Source organism: Schistocerca nitens, chromosome 3, assembly GCF_023898315.1.
Source record: "Schistocerca nitens isolate TAMUIC-IGC-003100 chromosome 3, iqSchNite1.1, whole genome shotgun sequence".
Lineage (NCBI taxonomy): Eukaryota > Metazoa > Arthropoda > Insecta > Orthoptera > Acrididae > Schistocerca > Schistocerca nitens.
The window spans coordinates 985,330,652-985,350,638 of record NC_064616.1 but is presented as its reverse complement, the minus strand read 5'-3'; the positions used below and the strand labels follow the sequence as shown (position 1 = coordinate 985,350,638).

The 19,987-nt window shown below is 40.2% G+C and overlaps 1 protein-coding gene across 1 annotated transcript in view; it reads right to left on the bottom strand.

Moving 5' to 3' along the window:
* The window catches only part of LOC126249050 (probable chitinase 2), a 309,806-nt gene that overhangs the window by 25,630 nt on the left and 264,189 nt on the right, over nucleotides 1-19,987 (bottom strand). Inside the window, exon 7 of the mRNA XM_049950678.1 lies at nucleotides 8,662-8,790. Coding sequence (XP_049806635.1) covers nucleotides 8,662-8,790 — 129 coding nt within the window. The remainder of the gene's footprint in view (nucleotides 1-8,661; nucleotides 8,791-19,987) is intronic.

Here is a 19,987-nt window from a genome sequence, read left to right as displayed (position 1 = left end):
ATTTAAACCTATTATGCTGGGAGATTCAGATGCCTGAAGCAGATGGAATGGATAGGGATTTGTGTATTACTGTTCTGAATGTGTTATGCAAAAATTATCTTGAGTAGTTAATTACAGAACCAACTTGAGACTGTTACATCTGATGTATCCTGCTGGCAACCAGACCAGGATATTTCAATTCAGTTAATCTCGTGATGGGAATCAGTGACCATCAGTGTTATATAAATGACTGCAGGTGTAAATAGGATTATTAATAAAGGTAAGAAAATATGCCTGCTTAGCAATGCAGAAGAAAGAGGATGCAGATTGTCTGAACAGTAAACATCATATGTTCACTTCGTGACTAAAAATGTGGAGAATCAGTTGTTAGAGTACAAGAATATTGTATAATATGCTTTAGATAAGTATGTCCTGTCGAAGGTTGTGAGGGCTGGGAAAGACTCACTATGGATCAAAAAGATTTCATCGTAGATTTTAATGAAGTGCAAACCTTGAAAAATGAACCTGACTATAAAATAAACATAAGGAAAGCAATACTAGAAGCATTCAGTGGATATGAAAGTAAAATTCTATCTGCCCATCTGGTGAAAAACCTTATGACATGTGAAGCTTGCAAAAAGTCAGTAAACACACAAAAACCACATTTAAATGGAGGATGAAACAGAGAAGCATGATAGTCTGAATTCCATCTTCTAAAATATTTCATTATGGAAGCTCTTACTATGTTTCCTCTTTTCAACTGTCACAGTCACAATGAAATGACAAATATTGAAATTAATTATCAGGGATTGCAAAATCAACTAGAATACCTCACCAAACTGTTGGTGACATCCCATGATGGAATACACCCATAATTCTATATGGATTATATGAAATGACCTGCTCTTCTTCTAGCAGGAATTTATTATAGATATCTAAAGCAATAACTTGTCTTACTTTGTTTATCCATGGAATCTGAGTTTGGAAGTTATTTACTTAGAAAATTTCTTGTCATATACTCTGTGATCAAAAGTATCTGGACACCTGGCTGAAAATGACTTACAAGTTCATGACGCCCTCCATTTGTAATGCTGGAATTCAGTAAGGTGGCCCACCCTTAGCCTTGATGACAGCTTCCACTCTCACAGGCATACATTCAATCAGGTGCTGGAAGGTTTCTTGGGGAATGGCAGCCCATTCTTCACAGAGTGCTGCATTGAGGGAGAGGTATTGATGTCGGTCGGTGAGGCCTGGCATGAATTCGGTGTTCCAAAACACCCCAAAGGTGTTCTATAGGATTCAGGTCAGGACTCTGTGCAGGCCAGTCCATTACAGGGATGTTATTGTCATATAACCACTCCACAACAGGCCGTGCATTATGAACAGTTGCTCGATCATGTTGAAAGATGCAATCGCCATTACTGAATTGCTTTTCAACAGTGGGAAGCAAGAAGGTACTTAAAACATCAGTGTAGGCCTGTGCTGTGATAGTGCCATGCAAAACAACAAGGGGTGCAAGCCCCCTCCATGAAAAACATGACCACACCATAACACCACCGCCTCCAAATTTTACTGTTGGCACAATATATGCTGGCAGATGATGTTCACCGGGCATTCGCCATATCCACACCATGCCATCGTATTGCCACATTGTGTACCATGATTCGTCACTCCACACAACATTTTCCCACTGTTCAATCATCCAACATTTATGCTCCTTACACCAATCGAGGTTTGGCACTTACCAGCATAATGTGTGGTTTATGAACAGCTGCTTGACCATGAAGTCTTCTCACCTCCTGCCTAACTGTCATAGTACTTGCAGTGGATCCTGATGCAGTTTGGAATTCCTGTGTGATGGTCTGGATAGATGTCTGTCTTTTACACATTATAACCCTCTTCAACTGTCGGTGATCTTTGTCAGTCAACAGATGAGGTCGGCCTGTACAATTTTGTGCTGTACGCGTCCCTTCATGTTTCCACTTCACTGTCATGTCAGAAACAGTGGACCTAGGTATGTTTAGGAATGTGGAAACCTCACGTACACATGTATGAAACAAGTGACACCCAATCACCTTACCACGTTCAAAGTCTGCGAGTTCCGCAGATCACTCCATTCTGCTCTCTCACGATGTCTAATGACTACTGAGCTTGCTGATATGGAGTACCTGGCAGTACGTGGCCACAATGCACCCAATATGGAAAAAGTATGTTTTGTATAGTGTCCAGATACTATTGATCACATAGTGTACTGTTAACTCCATGTGACATGTTTCATATACTTCTCGGAACATTTGAGTGAGCAGCTCTTTCTAAGAAGATCACTGAATGACTTGATATAGTAACTCACAAATAGCTGTGGGTAAGTGACTGTATAAGATGTGACAATTATTGGGTCAAACTGGTGAGCTTCTGGTTGTTTTTGTGTTAAACTTTGTACTTAAAACAGTAACCAGGTTGTATCAATAATGCACTAAAAAGCCAAAGAGACTGGTACACCTGCCTAATATCATGTAAGGTCCCTGTGAGCACGCAGAAGTGCTGCAGCACGACATGGAATGGGCTTGACTAATGTCTGATGTAGTGCTAGAGGGAACTGACATCATGAATCCTGCAGGGCTGTCCATAAATCCATAAGAGTATGAGGGGGTGAAGATCTCATCTGAACAGCATTTTGCAAGGCATCCCGCATATGCTCAATAATGTTCATGTCTGGGGAGTTTGGTGGCTAGCAGAGGTGTTTAAACTCAGAAGAGTGTTCCTGGAGCCACTCTGTGGATGTGTGGGTTGTTGCATTGTCCTGCTAGAATTGTCCAAGTCCGCCAGAATGCACAATGGACATGAATGGATTCAGGTGATTAAACAGGATGCTTATCTACCTGTCACCTGTCAGAGTCATATCTAGATGTATCAGGGGTCTCATATCACTCCAACTCCACATGCCCCACACCATTACAGAGCATCCACAAGCTTGAATAGTCCCTTGCTGACATGCAGGGACCATGGATTAATGAGGTTGTCTCCATACCTGTACACATCCATCTGCTTGATACAATTTGAAATGAGACTCGTCTGGCCAGGCAACATGTTTCCAGTCGTCAACAGTCCAATGTCAGTGTTGACAGACCCAAGTGAGGTGTAAAGCTTCATGTGCAGTCATCAGGGGTACACAAGTGGGCCTTTAGCTCTGAAACCCCATATTGATGACATTTTATTGGATGGTTCACATGCTGACATTTTTTTGATGGTCCAGCATTGAAATCTGCAGCAATTTGCAGAAGGGTTGCACTTCTGTCAGGTTGAATGATTCTCTTCAGTCATCGTTACTCCCGTTCTTGCAGGATCTTTTTCCGATCGCAGCAAAGTTGGAGACTTGATGTTTTACTGGATTCCTGATATTCACAGTACACTCGTGAAATGGTCATATGGGAAAATCCTCACTTTACTGTTACCTCAGAGATGCTGTGTCCCATCGCTTGTGTGCCAATTATAACACCAAGTCCAATCTCAATTAAATCTTGATAAACTGCCATTGTACCAGACACGTCTTGTCTTATATAGGCATTTCTGACCACAGCACCCTATTCTGCCTGTTCACATATCTCTATATTTGAATACGCATGCCTATACCAGTTTCTTTGACACTTCAGTGTAGTTTACAGTAAATATGGACTTGATAGCCATTCACAACATGTTTCTGAGGCAATTAATGGAACTTTATATCTCGTTGCACAAGTTACTTAGTATCCAACATGCTCATTATTTTTACAAACTTACAGATGCTGTTTCCAATCTCAAGTTATGCAGCATTTATTTTAGTTGAATTTTCTTCACTGTTGCTTTTAGCAGTTGAACCAGTATCCACCAACACAGAGTGAAGGTGGAGACAACAAGAAGCATATCGAGGTTGGTGGAGCTTTTAACAACTGAACCAGTATCCACCAGCACAGAGTGAAGGTGGAGACAACAAGAAGCTTATAGAGGTAGGTCGAGGGAACTGTTAAGATTGGTTGGGTTGTTTGGGGGAAGAGACCAAACAGCGAGGCCATCGGTCTCATCAGATTAGGGAAGGACGGGGAAGGAAGTCGGCCGTGCCCTTTCAAAGGAACCATCCCGGCATTTGGCTGGAGAAATTTAGGGAAATCACGAAAAACCTAAATCAGGATGGCCGGACGCGGGATTGAACTGTCGTTCTCCTGAATGCGAGTCCAGTGTGCTAGAGCTGTTCAGGATAAGAAGATTATAGTCCACCCTGTTGCAACAATTGAAGTATGTGACATAGATAAGGACTTGGAGTATATAAGGACTTGGAAACTAATGTGGGAATGTTTGTTAGGCTGTTGCAGATGGTCCTATTCTACACAACCACAACACTACAAAACTGTAGTAAAATACAAGAGGACCTGCATGGGATTGACACATGGTAAAGGAACTGGCAGTTTACCACCTGAAAACCATAAAACACCTAGGTGTACGTATCTGGAAAGATTTAACATTGAAGGGTGACCTCACATTAATTATATGTAGGACAGGTGCCAGCATCAGTCAATTAATCCTAAGGAAATTAATTCACCTCAGAAGCAAGTAACACACAAAACACTCATTTGGCATGTTTATGAGGATTGCTCATTTCTGAAATCCGTATCAGATAGGAGAAATAGATGAGAAAGAGAAGAAATAATGAAGAGTAGAACATTTTACCTTAGTTTCATTTAACTTGTGTGAGACCATCACACAGATGCTGATTCAATTCCAGTGGTGGACATCACAAGAGAAGTGCTGTTCATCATGGAGAAGTTTCCTTCAAAACTTCCAAGAACATATATTCAGAAGATAGCTGAGCATTGTATTATTTTCTCTTTTATAAATATTGTGAGACTACTATCATTGTACAATCAGAGAAATTCAAGCTCATACTGAGGCTCACAAACTGTTCTTCCCATGTACCATTCAATAAACTTAATAGGAAAATGAGATTGGTGTACATGGTATCCTCCGACACACAGTGTAAGGTGACTTGTGAAGCACGCAAGTAAATGTAGATGTAGACTAACAAATTAATCGAATGTGCTACACACATTTCATAAAAGATTACTCTCTGCATGTCTGTTCATTCATTTTCTCTGACACTTATAAGAACCACAACTATGTAATAATTCACTGCTGTCGCTGTTAGTGTTAATAGTTTGTATTTAAAACTAGATATCTCACTTGAAACCTACAAGTTAAATACATTCCTTTATAAATGTCATTCATTGCCATATTAACACACAGTAGCTGTTTTTCATGTCCAAATCCACATTAATAATGTTACAAAATCTGTTAAACTAATCTGTAAACCTGTCTCAAAATATCAGAAACGTTTTATATTCAGCCAATTATTTGACAGGAAATGAGTAAAGACATTTACAGATAAACATGTACAGTACTTTATGTGTCATCAGTTAGATATGTCACAGAAAATTACAAAATGAAAAAGAGATTTAGCTATTATTGTATTGGGTGGGTGCAAAAGTTTTTAATGTTTCTCCATAAGTTTAATAAACACAACAGATACTTGTAATAGAGAGCTTAGCCATCAATAATATATTCTCCTTAACTATTTACAACAGTCTGCCCATGCTGGGATAACTTTTCAATTCTACGGCTGTAGAAATAACATGGTTTTCAGGCAAAAAACTCGTCACAACATTTTCAGAGTGTATTTTCACCCAGAAAGGAAATTCTTTGAAAGCTGTTTGACAGAAGGTAGAAAAAATGAAAATCTGAAGGTGCAAGATCAGGTGTATAAGGTAGTTGTGGACCTACTTCCCAATCGAACTCCTATATAGTGTTTTTTATAGTCTACCACAATATGGGCAGGTGTTATTGTGGAGTAGCATCACTTCACACAGTCTTTCTGGTCACTGTTCTTGGATTGTGTCTGCAAGTCATCACAGTTGTCAACAATAAATGCCAGGAGTGATGGTTACACCTTGGAGAAGGAATTTGTGGTATGCCACACCGTCCCTTTTCCACCACGTGCACAATCATCCTTTGTGAATGTGTGCAGGTCTTTGTAAGGGGAGTTGCTGGTTTGTTTCGGACTTAGAAATTCCTTTCTTGTCCTTATGTTAGCATAAAGGCAGTCACCAGTAATGATACAGGATAGGAATGGTTGGTGTTCCTCATGAGCGGCAATTGACGATGAGCAAAGACAGATTCATATATGGCAACTGTGATGCCTTGGCTAATAATGAGATGTATTTTTTTTTTCCTTTCTTTTACTACCTTGTACTCCATAGATATATTTCTGATAATGTAGAATATTTTTCATTTGATTATATAGTGTAGAACGTGAATTGTGTATGACTATGTTTACTGTCCTTTTTGTTTTGTATGAGTTCCTTATATAAAGACTCGGATCTTGTTTCTGATGATCTTTCAGATAGTTTTATTAAATGTATTGCGTGAACTGGAATGCAGTAGCAGAAGTTCTGTAAGAACTGTGGAGCGAGAGAGGTATCGATAGTTGCCGGGTTGAACAGTGAGGAGACAGTGGCAGTTGGTGGTGGTATGGAAGTGAGTGCTGTGGTGTAGCAATGGTGTGCATTTAAAGCAATATTAATACTGGACTTTTTTTGTGTAAGATTGGTTTGAAATTTGACTTTATGATGGATATTCTAAATGGACATTGTATTATGCAAACACTGTTGGTTTTTGCAGAATGATGCCTGTGGCAGTGACAGTGCACTAGTGAACAGACAGTATTGTCGTTGGTTTAGAATTGAGCTGCATTACATAAACTGTGAATTTAATATTGCTCATTTTCTTGACTATGATATATGATGTGTGCTAAAACACTAACTGTCAATGTGGAAACTGTGAACTGTGTTGCTACGTAAGTGACTGTTTTTGCGGGAACAGTATCATTATGAAGCGAGAATATTAACAGTAGATGGACTGTTTAGCTTCACAATTGGCAAAGTATAGCATGTGGAATGTTGCAGTTGAACTAATACGACCTTCAGGTGCTGCACAAGTAGTTGCTTTGTTCCAGCCTATGACAAATGGATGCTACGCCACTTACTACCACCGCCAGTTGAAATAGAATGTAAGGAAAGAGGATATTTTAATGCCAAGGACATGACTGGAGGAAATAATAGGATTCATATCAGCAACTTGAATCTGCTTCTGCCGCTGTCGCCACATCACACTGACCCAGAAAAGCTAAGACCTATAAACATTCCTCTCTTCGAGAAACACAATTGTAACCAATTTAATTGCTTTATGCTTTCTAATAGACCATCTCTTAATGTTTCTCTCTATAAATAAAAGTAGTGTTTTGTAAGGACTGTTCACCTTCAATGATTGTTGACACCACCCCTAACAGCAGTTATTGCCATCATTTATTTGTTTTTGTTCTTCAGAGTATTTGTATTAGTAATTGCATTGGGCCTGCTCTGATGTGTATCTGTAGTAATTTAGACAGGAGAATTTATGTGTTGCACTGCAAAATGTGGCCAAACATGTAAGTTGAGGCATCTGCCATTGACAATATTTACACCAACCACTTACAAAGAACTAGCTTATTCGCCATTGTTCCAAGTTAGCATATTGGAGAGAACTTTGAATCTGACAGTTGTCAAAGTACGTGATCTTTGTTTACATGCCACTTAATGTCATATTCCCATTCATTCATGTTTAGGTGCAAATTTATCTGGGTTTAATTGTTACCGGTAAGCAAAATTACTGTACACTGTGTCATTATTTATCAAATTAGCTTCATTTTTTAATTGTTTTCCACTATCAAAGGATTTTATTATCAGGAGTTTAACAGGATTTGGATACTTCTCATATAGAGGTGTGCTTTTGAAGTTTCTGGAAGTAAAAGGGATTCATGGGGTTTACACAATTTTAATTTTCTTCATGCAGTTTTTCTTTAAACATTTTTTTCTGATTACAAACTCATGGTCATAGTAAATCTCCAGGAACCATTTTCTTCACACCACCCACTGATTTTTGTGATTGTGGCTTAAAGCATGAGGTTCCCATACACACAATTTTTGAACCTTCCCCACCGCATGCAAATGAGGCATGATAGAGGAACAATCACACTTCATCACATTTGCCAGTTCTTGAGTACACTATGTGGATCATTGTGGATTAATGTGTTTAAAGGATCTTCATCAGATCCCGAAGGCCTTCCCAAAAGTGGATGGTCACTAATGTCAAAATGGTCCTCCTTGAGATGAGAAACCATTTTGTTGCCATGGTCTGTCGAATGGGGTTATCCCCATACATGATGCAAATGTTTCTGACTGCCTCTGCTGCTGCACCATGCTACTGAACTCAAACAGAAGAATACATCAGAAATGTTCTGATTTCTCCACTTGTCACTCCACTTTCTAGCATTCACAGCTTAACTCACTGTCTCCAAATCACAAAATTACAATATGTTAACTCAAGCAACAAAAGTGAACTATAAATAACTAATGACAATCAATAAATAGACCCACAGTAACCGGAATACGAACACACACAAAAAACACAACACTATGAACTTATACATCAACATAATACAAATTTAGGAATGATAATCTGAATTTATGTAAAAAGTAGCCACTTAATTTATCAAGAGAAGACATTAATTGAGGAAGAATCCTTTAATCTGTAAGCATAATGAAAACATGTTTATATTACCTTTTCTGTCAGACTCTTGGCATTGTCATAAACAATCACTTTGTTTGTACTAACTGCATATGGTGTGGATGATTTGTCATCCCACATTGTTGTCCACATAGAACTATTAGTCTTTAGTTCCAAACATATCTGAAAATATACAATTGATTGTGCCATCAAATAATTAGGCATATAATTGTAGCAGACAAAGGTTTAAATCATATTTTGCATTGTAGATTTTGTTTTTGTGTGTTATGTAGTTTGTGAAAGATATACTCAATAGCTTGTTTAAAATTCACATATGAAGAAGCCACCAAAACTTATTCTAGTCATTGATCACAACTGTAAAAACAGCAGTCCACTCTCTGGAACTGTTGACTAATTTCACTCACATTTCCAGTTTAATTAATGTACTGTAATGAATGTTTTTATTTTATTGCAATAATAATTTACTCTAACAATAGTTTTCAAAAGCAGTAGACAGTATGTTCCTCACAAATATTTATCAAACTGTTGTTTATATGTAGCCATATAATCAAGAATGTGCAGGTGTTATGTACAATAATAATAATAATAATAATAATAAAATACTGACTGTAGAACATGCCCCACACATTGGCTTACTACTGCCTGCTCTAGTCCCACCACTGGAAAAATGTATAGGATTACAGTCACACCAATATGTTAAATGTTAAACTATTCACATCATTTATTGGCTGATATGTGTTCACTGAATGCCATTTCATGTGGGAATGATCACCACCAAACTAGCAGAACGCATCAATGCAGATGAACTACCTATCCTGGAGACATGTTAAACTCATTTGCTGTTATGACAGCACCCCACAGGATGAGACTGCTTAGCAGTGCCCATGGCCACAAGATTAAACAGACGTAACATTCTCTTTGGCTGTTATGCTCTCATAGTCGTGGGAGCTAAATAACTCTGAAATGTAAATTCTATTCAAAAACTAATTAAATTTGGATGAATATGGAAGAGAAGGAAATGCAAGTGAAGAGAATAAGGCACTGATGAAAATGGATAGTTGCTATGTCCTGTATGTTGCAAAGAAACCAAATGCATTCAGATGTGTAACACACAATCTCATTACACTCATTTTCACACAGTACTTTGAAAACTGTTACAAAGACACTCACAGGGATACATAGTATGAGCAGACTCACTGACAGAATTGTTTACCTAGGGGTGGCAGTAAGCAGAGCAGGCCAGTGCATACACTGAGTTCAGCCACCGTAGTCCTCAACTTGCACTTTATGCCAAGAGTTATTGCTGAGCGTTCACTAATCATCCATGTACTGAATGTCTCTATGTGGTTTCAAAATTTCTGCTTCCTGTAGATTGTCTCACATGGTGAGTTTTGTTTCCTCTTACAAGCTTCTGTTCCTCAGTTACTATGAAGCCATCATTGGCCAGTGAAGTACCCACGCTGACAGTGTAGTGTAGTGGCATTGTCACACCTGTTCAGATACTAAATTTCCAGTTGAATTGGAGGCAGATGAAGGAGCCTATCTTTTTAAGCAAACAGTCTCTCTTCAAATCCAAGATGGCGAGAGAGGGGGGGGGGGGAGGCAGATCTAAAGATGAAGTTGAAGAAGAAAGCCCAGAGGCCTGTTGATTCTTTGCTCATGCTTATTGAGTGCACTAATGTATCTGACTGTGGGTTTTTAAATTTTTGTGTGATGTTGATATGAAGCAGTAAGCAACTGCGAAACTACAAGAAAACTTAAATTTGTCATAAGAGAAGCTCCATTTTGTAAATGCCAGTTTCAACGTAAGTCACTAGGCATCTGCTAGAGTGTAGTCCTTTTTCACAAAATAAACTCCAAAATAAATAAAGAAAGTATTTTTGGAGTATATTCATTGCTTCATTCTTCAAGAAGCACTCTGTTCTGAAGCATTAGGGAATGATGAAGATGAAGGTGAATTGTCAGCTTCGTAGGCCATCGCCACAGCTTTAGCAGGATTCTTAAAAGTGAGATAAAACTCAGACAGGTAAAAACTGTGACTGGTGACTGAAGGATACACTGCAGGATACACCGAGAAGGGGCAGCATAGTGCAACAAAAATTAGTCGAGCAACTAAGGTGGAGTGAGGAAATGCAGCAGACTATAGAGAAAATTAGTTTAAAGTTAGATAAATTTAATACATACATAAAAGTTTAAGAAATGTGTGACAGTGCAAAGGGAGAAAGTAGCCTGAGGCCACTCGGAGCACGTGCCACAGTGAGAGGTACTGACCGAACACGGAACTGCACTAAATTTTGATATAAAAGCCACTTTCCCTCTGGAAACACAGAACTTTGGTAGTTTCTGACTCTCTGTCTGAGAGGATCTGAGGTAATGAGATAGGCAGATCGATTGCTTGTCTCAGATCAACCAGCAGGTCACAGTGGGTGAGATTATGGGTTATCATGAGAGGACTGTTACAGCTGCATCGAGGGGAGTCCTCTTGATGTGAAAGAAAATCGTGAGCAAGTCTGGTGTGGCTGATATGCTTTCTGCACATTAAGATTTCAATTCCTGAGAGGTCTCAACAGAAATATGTCAGGCCTTGGTGGTGCCGTTCATGCTCTTAGCTTGTTCTTGTGGTAGCCTGGAATTCCATATCCTAGTTTTCAAAATGTGATGTTGCGGTTGCAACGTTAAGTCTGTGCCTCATATTCCAAGTTAAAGTTTGTGTCCTGTGATTGCTTCATTAGTTAATTTGCCAGCAAGTTCATTTCCTGGAATACCCGTGTGGTTCAATATCCAGATGAATGTTACTGTTGTACTGGAGCTGTGGAGTTCAACTAATAGGTCTTGGATTTTACCTCTAGGATACTCATTGTAGGCAGTTTATAGAGTCTTTTGTGGCAAGAGTTTTAACGTGCTGCAGAGTCCATAATATGGTGACCATCTCTGCAGTGTATAATACTGTATGCACTTGACTGAGAATACTTCTCTTGCCCCCTTGCATCTGCAAAAGCAAAACTGACCCTGCTATTGAGTTTTGATCCATCTGTGTAGATGCATGTTGAATTTGGGTAATCATGGAGAACCAAATGGTACAGACATCTGAGAATCATGGGACTAACAATTTTCTTAGTGCGAAAAAAGAGGTCAATTTGAATCATGGGACTGGATACATAGCCATGGGGGCTGGGAAGAGAGAACTCCACAAACACAGACAAGAAGGCTAGTTGGAGACCCTTGCACAGAGCCTCCAATTATATCCCATCTAGTCTACTTTATAAACAGTGTGAACTGTTGATGGTGAAACAGAGTTGACTAACATAGATCGATAGACATCTGACAGATTGTGAGATCATAATTCAACAAGAGTTGTTGACATCTGACCCTCAGCGGTGGGACACCAGCTCCACCAGTAGGCTGTCCATACTGGGTGTATACCTGGACAAGAAAAAGAAAGTTCTTGATTTCCTGGTTAAAAATACATTTTTTCCACATGTGAAACTACACTTTTTCATGGGTGAAAATACACTTTTTCCGTGTTAAGTGACAATATGCTTTCCGTTGGAGCTATGAAACTTACAAATCCTTTGAATGGTAAAAGTAATATATACCAGTGTTGAACTTGCCAGCACTTTAGGATAGGAAACCCAGCAAAACACAATGCATTTTGGAAAGATCTTTGTTGCAGAGAAACTTGTATATTGCATACTTTTGTATTATGAAAGTATAAATACAAATTCTGTCGATTACAGCACAGTAGCTTTCAAAACAATGAAATCAAGATTTTGATGCAGTTTTGTCAGCCAATAACAACATCATTGTTCAGTGGCATGAACACACAAATAGGAAAAGTTACTGGTTTAAATTAATATACATTCAGTACAGCTACATGACAAGCTAATCTTTCACCTATAATACTGGCATTAAATTTTTTTGTTCTTTTCTCTGAGGGTGGCTTAGGCATGATCGTAAGAGCACAGCTTAAATTTCAGCAGCTGATTGCTTGGTTGGTTGATTTGGGGCAGGGGACCAAACAGTAAGGTCATTGGTCCCATTGGATTAGGGAAGGATGGGAAAGGAAGTCAGCCGTGTCCTTTCAAAGGAACCATCCTGGCACTTGTCTGAGGTGCAGAAACATGTGCGCAGGGAAATTAAACCTAAATCACGATGACCGGACATTTGTTTGAACCGTCATTCTCCCAAATGTGAGTCCAGCGTGGTAACCACTGGGCCACCTTGGCAGCAGTTGAATGTTTATGACAAGTAAAATTATAAATTTCACTGCTGTGCACTGAACATTTGTGGGTTGCCTGACTGAACAAATGTTCTGATGATCACTTTGATTTTTCCACAGAAAAGCCAGTTGCATGCGAAATTGCTCAAGAATTCCCCTCACACTTTTGTAGTTTTCACCATTGTTATTCCATAATTTGTAATCTATGAAAGAACTAAAATAAGCATGAAAAACTAACCTTGAAGCTTGGTCTTTTTAGCATGTTATACTTTAAGATATATCAAACACAAATACACCAGTAAGTTTTAAATAATGCCATTAATGGCTGGTCTTCAAGCCCAAAATTATTCTAAGTGGCTGGTCCTCAGAGTGTTAAGTTTTGAGTGAGAGTCAAATGCTCTGTGGTTTAAGAAATTAAGTGCATTTTCTCACATGTATCATAATTCAGCTTGTGTAAAAGGAAATTTACTTTGAAAGTAATGCTTCTTAAACTGCCAATCACAATATTTTCTCATGACCTGTTATAAATCTAAACAGTTGTTACATCATGCTCATTGAAAGCAGTTTGTTGTTACAGAGTATTGCACGGTCTTTGTTCTAAGGCCATCAACACATTTTGATGTTGACAGATGCTTATGTGCAGTTTGTTTTGTTGTAAATGGCACATTATCTTTGCAACTAAAATTTTATTTTGGTGCTCTTCTCTTGTTTATATTTCCTTACTGCAGTATTATTCTGCAGTAGTGGGCCAAAGTAAAATTCTTTGTTAGAGTATCAGTTATTACCAGTTAAAATTACAAAAATTTGACTGTAAACTAAAACAATGAAAAATTTCTGGAATTCTAAAATATGTTTTGTAAGGCGGGCAAGTCCGCAGCTCGTGGTCGTGCGGTAGCATTCTCGCTTCCCGCATCCGGGTTCCCGGGTTCGATTCCCAGCAGGGTCAGGGATTTTCCCTGCCTCGTGATGACTGGGTGTTGTGTGATGTCCTTAGGTTAGTTAGGTTTAAGTAGTTCTAAGTTCTAGTGGACTGATGACCATAGATGTTAAGTTCCATAGTGCTCAGAGCTATTTGAACCATTTTTTTAAGGTTGGCAACCACAGCCAAACCTCGACATTTTTTCAAAGAAAATTCCACACTGGCTGTACGAATGATTTTTATTAAATCTGCGAGCGGTTTCACACCACTTATCGGTGCATTCTCAGGCAATCTGTACAAAAAATAATATAATAAGATCTTGTTTAAACTACACTCCTGGAAATTGAAATAAGAACACCGTGAATTCATTGTCCCAGGAAGGGGAAACTTTATTGACACATTCCTGGGGTCAGATACATCACATGATCACACTGACAGAACCACAGGCACATAGAGACAGGCAACAGAGCATGCACAATGTCGGCACTAGTACAGTGTATATCCACCTTTCGCAGCAATGCAGGCTGCTATTCTCCCATGGAGACGATCGTAGAGATGCTGGATGTAGTCCTGTGGAACGGCTTGCCATGCCATTACCACCTGGCGCCTCAGTTGGACCAGCGTTCGTGCCGGACGTGCAGACCGCGTGAGACGACGCTTCATCCAGTCCCAAACATGCTCAATGGGGGACAGATCCGGAGACCTTGCTGGCCAGGGTAGTTGACTTACACCTTCTAGAGCACGTTGGGTGGCACGGGATACATGCAGACGTGCATTGTCCTGTTGGAACAGCAAGTTCCCTTGCCGGTCTAGGAATGGTAGAACGATGGGTTCGATGACGGTTTGGATGTACCGTGCACTATTCAGTGTCCCCTCGATGATCACCAGTGGTGTACGGCCAGTGTAGGAGATCGCTCCTCACACCATGATGCCGGGTGTTGGCCCTGTGTGCCTCGGTCGTATGCAGTCCTGATTGTGGCGCTCACCTGCACGGCGCCAAACACGCATACGACCATCATTGGCACCAAGGCAGAAGCGACTCTCATCGCTGAAGACGACACGTCTCCATTCGTCCCTCCATTCACACCTGTCGCGACACCACTGGAGGCGGGCTGCACGATGTTGGGGCGTGAGCGGAAGACGGCCTAACGGTGTGCGGGACCGTAGCCCAGCTTCATGGAGATGGTTGCGAATGGTCCTCGCCGATACCCCAGGAGCAACAGTGTCCCTAATTTGCTGGGAAGTGGTGGTGCGGTCCCCTACGGCACTGCGTAGGATCCTACGGTCTTGGCGTGCATCCGTGCGTCGCTGCGGTCCGGTCCCAGGTCGACGGGCACGTGCACCTTCCGCCGACCACTGGCGACAACATTGATGTACTGTGGAGACCTCACGCCCCACGTGTTGAGCAATTCGGCGGTACGTCCACCCGGCCTTCCGCATGCCCACTATACGCCCTCGCTCAAAGTCCGTCAACTGCACATACGGTTCACGTCCACGCTGTCGCGGCATGCTACCAGTGTTAAAGACTGCGATGGAGCTCCGTATGCCACGGCAAACTGGCTGACACTGACGGTGGCGGTGCACAAATGCTGCGCAGCTAGCGCCATTCGACGGCCAACACCGCGGTTCCTGGTGTGTCCGCTGTGCCGTGCATGTGATCATTGCTTGTACAGCCCTCTCGCAGTGTCCGGAGCAAGTATGGTGGGTCTGACACACCGGTGTCAATGTGTTCTTTTTTCCATTTCCAGGAGTGTATTTGATCCCCCAATTCTGAGGTGTAAATTAAACTTTTAAATAGCTAGTTTTTTGAATGAAATAAGAAAGTACTCACATATGCTATTTATAACATAGTAATATTGAACATTGCCCTGTAGCCACTCTTTACCATCCACGTCCAATATACCGTCATCTGGTGAAAGCGGTAGTTAAAATTTAAAAATCTTTTTAAAAATTTTTTTAAATGATGGGAGCGGCAATGGCCTAGAAAATAAAAATAAAATACGATGCTGATAAAACTCTCCTAAGCATGAACGACGAGGAGCAGAACATTAGCATGAACAAACAGCAGAATTAGGGCCATGTAAACATATCAGAACACACCGTGCAAGTTGTGAGGAGCCTCGCGGCAGTGGACATGGCCTGACTGACTGGCCAAAACCCAGAAAGCGCTCACGCAGTGGCACGAGAATTGCCGGAGGTCAGATGATGTGTATAAGGTGTGTAGAGTGAGGGGTGCTGAACATTTGATAAACAATTCCTTATGTCTATTTTTTTAAGTCTAATACCATACTAGGTGGCCAATATAAAAAAAATGGGCAGTTAGTTAAAACTATAAGAATAATAATTGTGGTTCTTAATGGGTAAGGCCCAGAGTACACCTAAAAATATATTGGACAGAACCTACTAACAAGTAAGGTATAGGGGTATGGCTATCTGTTTAAGAATCAAAATTTTCTAAAAGACCTTTGTGCCTCAGATCGGTCTGGGCATTAAGTGAGGAGCGAGGGGATTTCTTCAGAACTCTGAAGATTTCAACCTTTTCCAAAACATTAAGGGTGTTGCTCTTACTTTCCAAGAGTAACACCAGCATGTTGTTCTGGATACCAGTGATATGGTGACCCGTTTCCCGCAAATGCACACCTACAGCCGATTTTGAGCCTATGTCATTGGTGTGCTCCTTAAAGCGGGTCTCAAAACTTCTTCCTGTCTGGCCTATGTACTCTGCATCACAATCATCACAGGTGATACTATATACCCCTGACGACTTGAAACTATTCCATGTTGCGGCCTCCTTGTGCCTGAACTTCTGTCCATTGTTCTTAAGAATGTAAAAAGCCGGATTTATTCCCTTAGAACTTAAGCATTTGCCGATTCTGCTTGAAATGTTACCATAGAAATGTATCCTGTGGAATTTACGCCCAATAGCTAATCCGCTATTGGGGGATCGAATAGTTTGTATGAGCTCTTATTATATTATTTTTTGTACAGATTGCCTGAGGATGCACCGATAGTGGTGCGAAACCGGTCGCAGATATAATAAAAATCATTCATAAAGCCAGTGCGGAATTTTCTTTGAAAAAATTCTAAAAGATTCCTGGGTTTATCCCAGATTTTTCCCAAGTGAAAAGATTCCCATGTATCCTTAAATTTCGCAGTTGTCCTGGGGCATATACACCCCACTATAGTGTCTGAACAGAAAGCTCCAATTACTGACTGCACACTACTGTGAATGTAACTCCATCTTATGGTGGAGTATGGGGCTACGGCTGTTCAGTGTTCAATAAAAATAATACCAATCGCTGTTGTATAGGTTTATTTCTAGGCAACCAGTTTTGATGTTACACTACTTCATCTTCAGGCCTAAACTGCTCCAATCCAGTAAGTAACCTTTGTGTTACAAATATAGCAGTGCCTTTAACTGGTCTCATAATAGCTATTACAAGACCAGTTAAAGGCACTGCTATATTTGTAACATGAAGGTTACTGGATTGAAACAGTTTAGGCCTGAAGATAATGTAGTGTAATGTCGAAACTGGTTGCCTAGAAATAAACCTATACAAAGGCGATTAGTATTGTTTTTATTGAGCACACTACTATGGTGAAAAGGATCTAACAAGTTCAATACTGATGGTGGTACTGACCCACAAGCAACACATACATGGCTAATGCAGGATAAAATCAAAGCTATGTAGAACTGCAGAAGAGGGCTAGTAAGAAATCTGGGGTATTAAGTTTCCTCATGCAGTTTTCCTTGAGTTGGCATACAAGGGGCAACCGTGTTAGCTCACTGCCAAATAACAGGCCTAAGAATGTGAAAGTTTCAACAACTTCAAGTAACTGGTTACTGATGTAAAGTTCTGGGTGCAGGTGCACAGTCCTGAGTCTATAAAAGTGCATGACACATGTTTTCATGGTAGATAATTGACATCCAAGATTCAGGGCCCTTTATGTACTTTCTCAATGGCCTCCTGAAGCTAATGCTCTGTGACGCACAGTGATGTGGAGCTGTAATAGAGGCAATGGTCATCCACATACATCACGCTGAGACTGTGGGTCCCATGCGGTCACGACACCATTGCTTGTGATGGCGAAGAGGATTACGCTCGGAACTGATCCCTGAGGGACCCCAGTTTCCTTTGCATATTGGTTGATAATGTCTGAACCTATGCAGACTCAATAGAGTCAAAGGGATAGGAAATTTTCTATAAAAATGGGTAAACAACTCTGAAAGCCCCACTCATGCGTAGCGGACAGAATTAGATGGTGCCGGGCAGTATTGTATGCCTTCTGCAGATCAAAAAACACAGTAATCAGGTGTTGGTAATGCCTGAAAGCATTATGCACAGCAGATTCCAGATGTCTCAGTTGGTCTGTAGTGGGCTGGAACACTATAAAGCCAGTTTGAAATTGCAATAAATGCCCTCTGGCTTCCAGGCACCCCAACACTTCTTTTGAATAATTTATACAGATGGTTCATTAGAGAATTTATGCTACAGTCAGTGAAAATTTGAGGGTCTTTTCTTGGGTTCAGGAGAGCCAAACAGTACTCTCCTGCAATAGGGGAGGAAGGGGGGGAAGAGCTCCCCTTCCTGCCAAATGTGATTTAAGAACCCCAGGATGTGTTTTATGCTGTCATTGCTAAGGTGTTTAAGAATTTTATTATAGATTTTATTGAGTCTAGGGGCTATGTTTTTTTTGATTTGATTTGATTTACTTTCATTCCAATTGATCCATAGTGAGGAGGTCCTCCAGGATGTAGAACATGTCAGAAAAACAACAATACATGACGAATATTTACAACTCAAACAAATAAGCTAATGTACCATTCCACAGGACCCAAGTGGAATGATCATCATTTTTTAATGAACACTATATGAAAGAATCATTTTACAAATACTAATGCACTGAATTTAAAATAAAAAAAAGTTTTTTTAATTTATTTATAGGGTAATAAACGTGTAATACAAATACTATAATACTTATTTACAATGAACACATTGCTGCACTGAAATTATGCAGAAGGGTTCTACTGAGAAATTCATCAATGGAGTAGAAGGAGTTGGCCACCAATAAATCCTTTAGGCTTCTGCTAAAGTGCTATCAAATTCCTATTCACTAACTGGAATATTGTATGAACTAAGACTGAAAGGAGGCTGTATACATGGAAGAAGCCAGGAGATACTGACAGGTTTCAGATAGATTATATAATGGTAAGACAGAGATTTAGGAACCAGGTTTTAAATTGTAAGACATTTCCTGGGGCAGATGTGGATTCTGACCACAATCTATTGGTTATGAACTGCAGATTGAAACTGAAGAAACTGCAAAAAGGTGGGAATTTAAGGAGATGGGACCTGGATAAACTGAAAGAACCAGAGGTTGTAGAGAGTTTCAGGGAGAGCATAAGGGGACAATTGACAGGAATGGGGGAAAGAAATACAGTAGAAGAAGAATGGGTAGCTCTGAGGGATGAAGTGGTGAAGGCAGCAGACGATCAAGTAGGTAAAAAGACGAGGGCTAATAGAAATCCTTGGGTAACAGAAGAAATATTGAATTTAATTGATGAAAGGAGAAAATATAAAAATGCAGTAAATGAAGCAGGCAAAAAGGAATACAAACGTCTCAAAAATGAAATCGACAGGAAGTGCAAAATGGCTAAGCAGGGATGGCTAGAGGACAAATGTAAGGATGTAGAGGCTTGTCTCACTAGGGGTAAGATAGATACTGCCTACAGGAAAATTAAAGAGACCTTTGGAGAGAAGAGAACCACTTGTATGAATATCAAGAGCTCAGATGGAAACCCAGTTCTAAGCAAAGAAGGGAAGGCAGAAAGGTGGAAGGAGTATATAGAGGGTTTATACAAGGGAGATGTACTCGAGGACAATATTATGGAAATGGAAGAGGATGTAGATGAAGACGAAATGGGAGATAAGATACTGCGTGAAGAGTTTGACAGAGCACTGAAAGACCTGAGTCGAAACAAGGCCCCGGGAGTAGACAACATTCCACTAGAACTACTGATGGCCTCGGGAGAGCCAGTCATGACAAAACTCTACCATCTAGTGAGCACGATGTATGAGACAGGTGAAATACCCTCAGACTTCAAGAAGAATATAATAATTCCAATCCCAAAGAAAGCAGGTGTTGACAGATGTGAAAATTACCGAACTATCAGTTTAATAAGTCACAGCTGCAAAATACTAACGTGAATTCTTTACAGA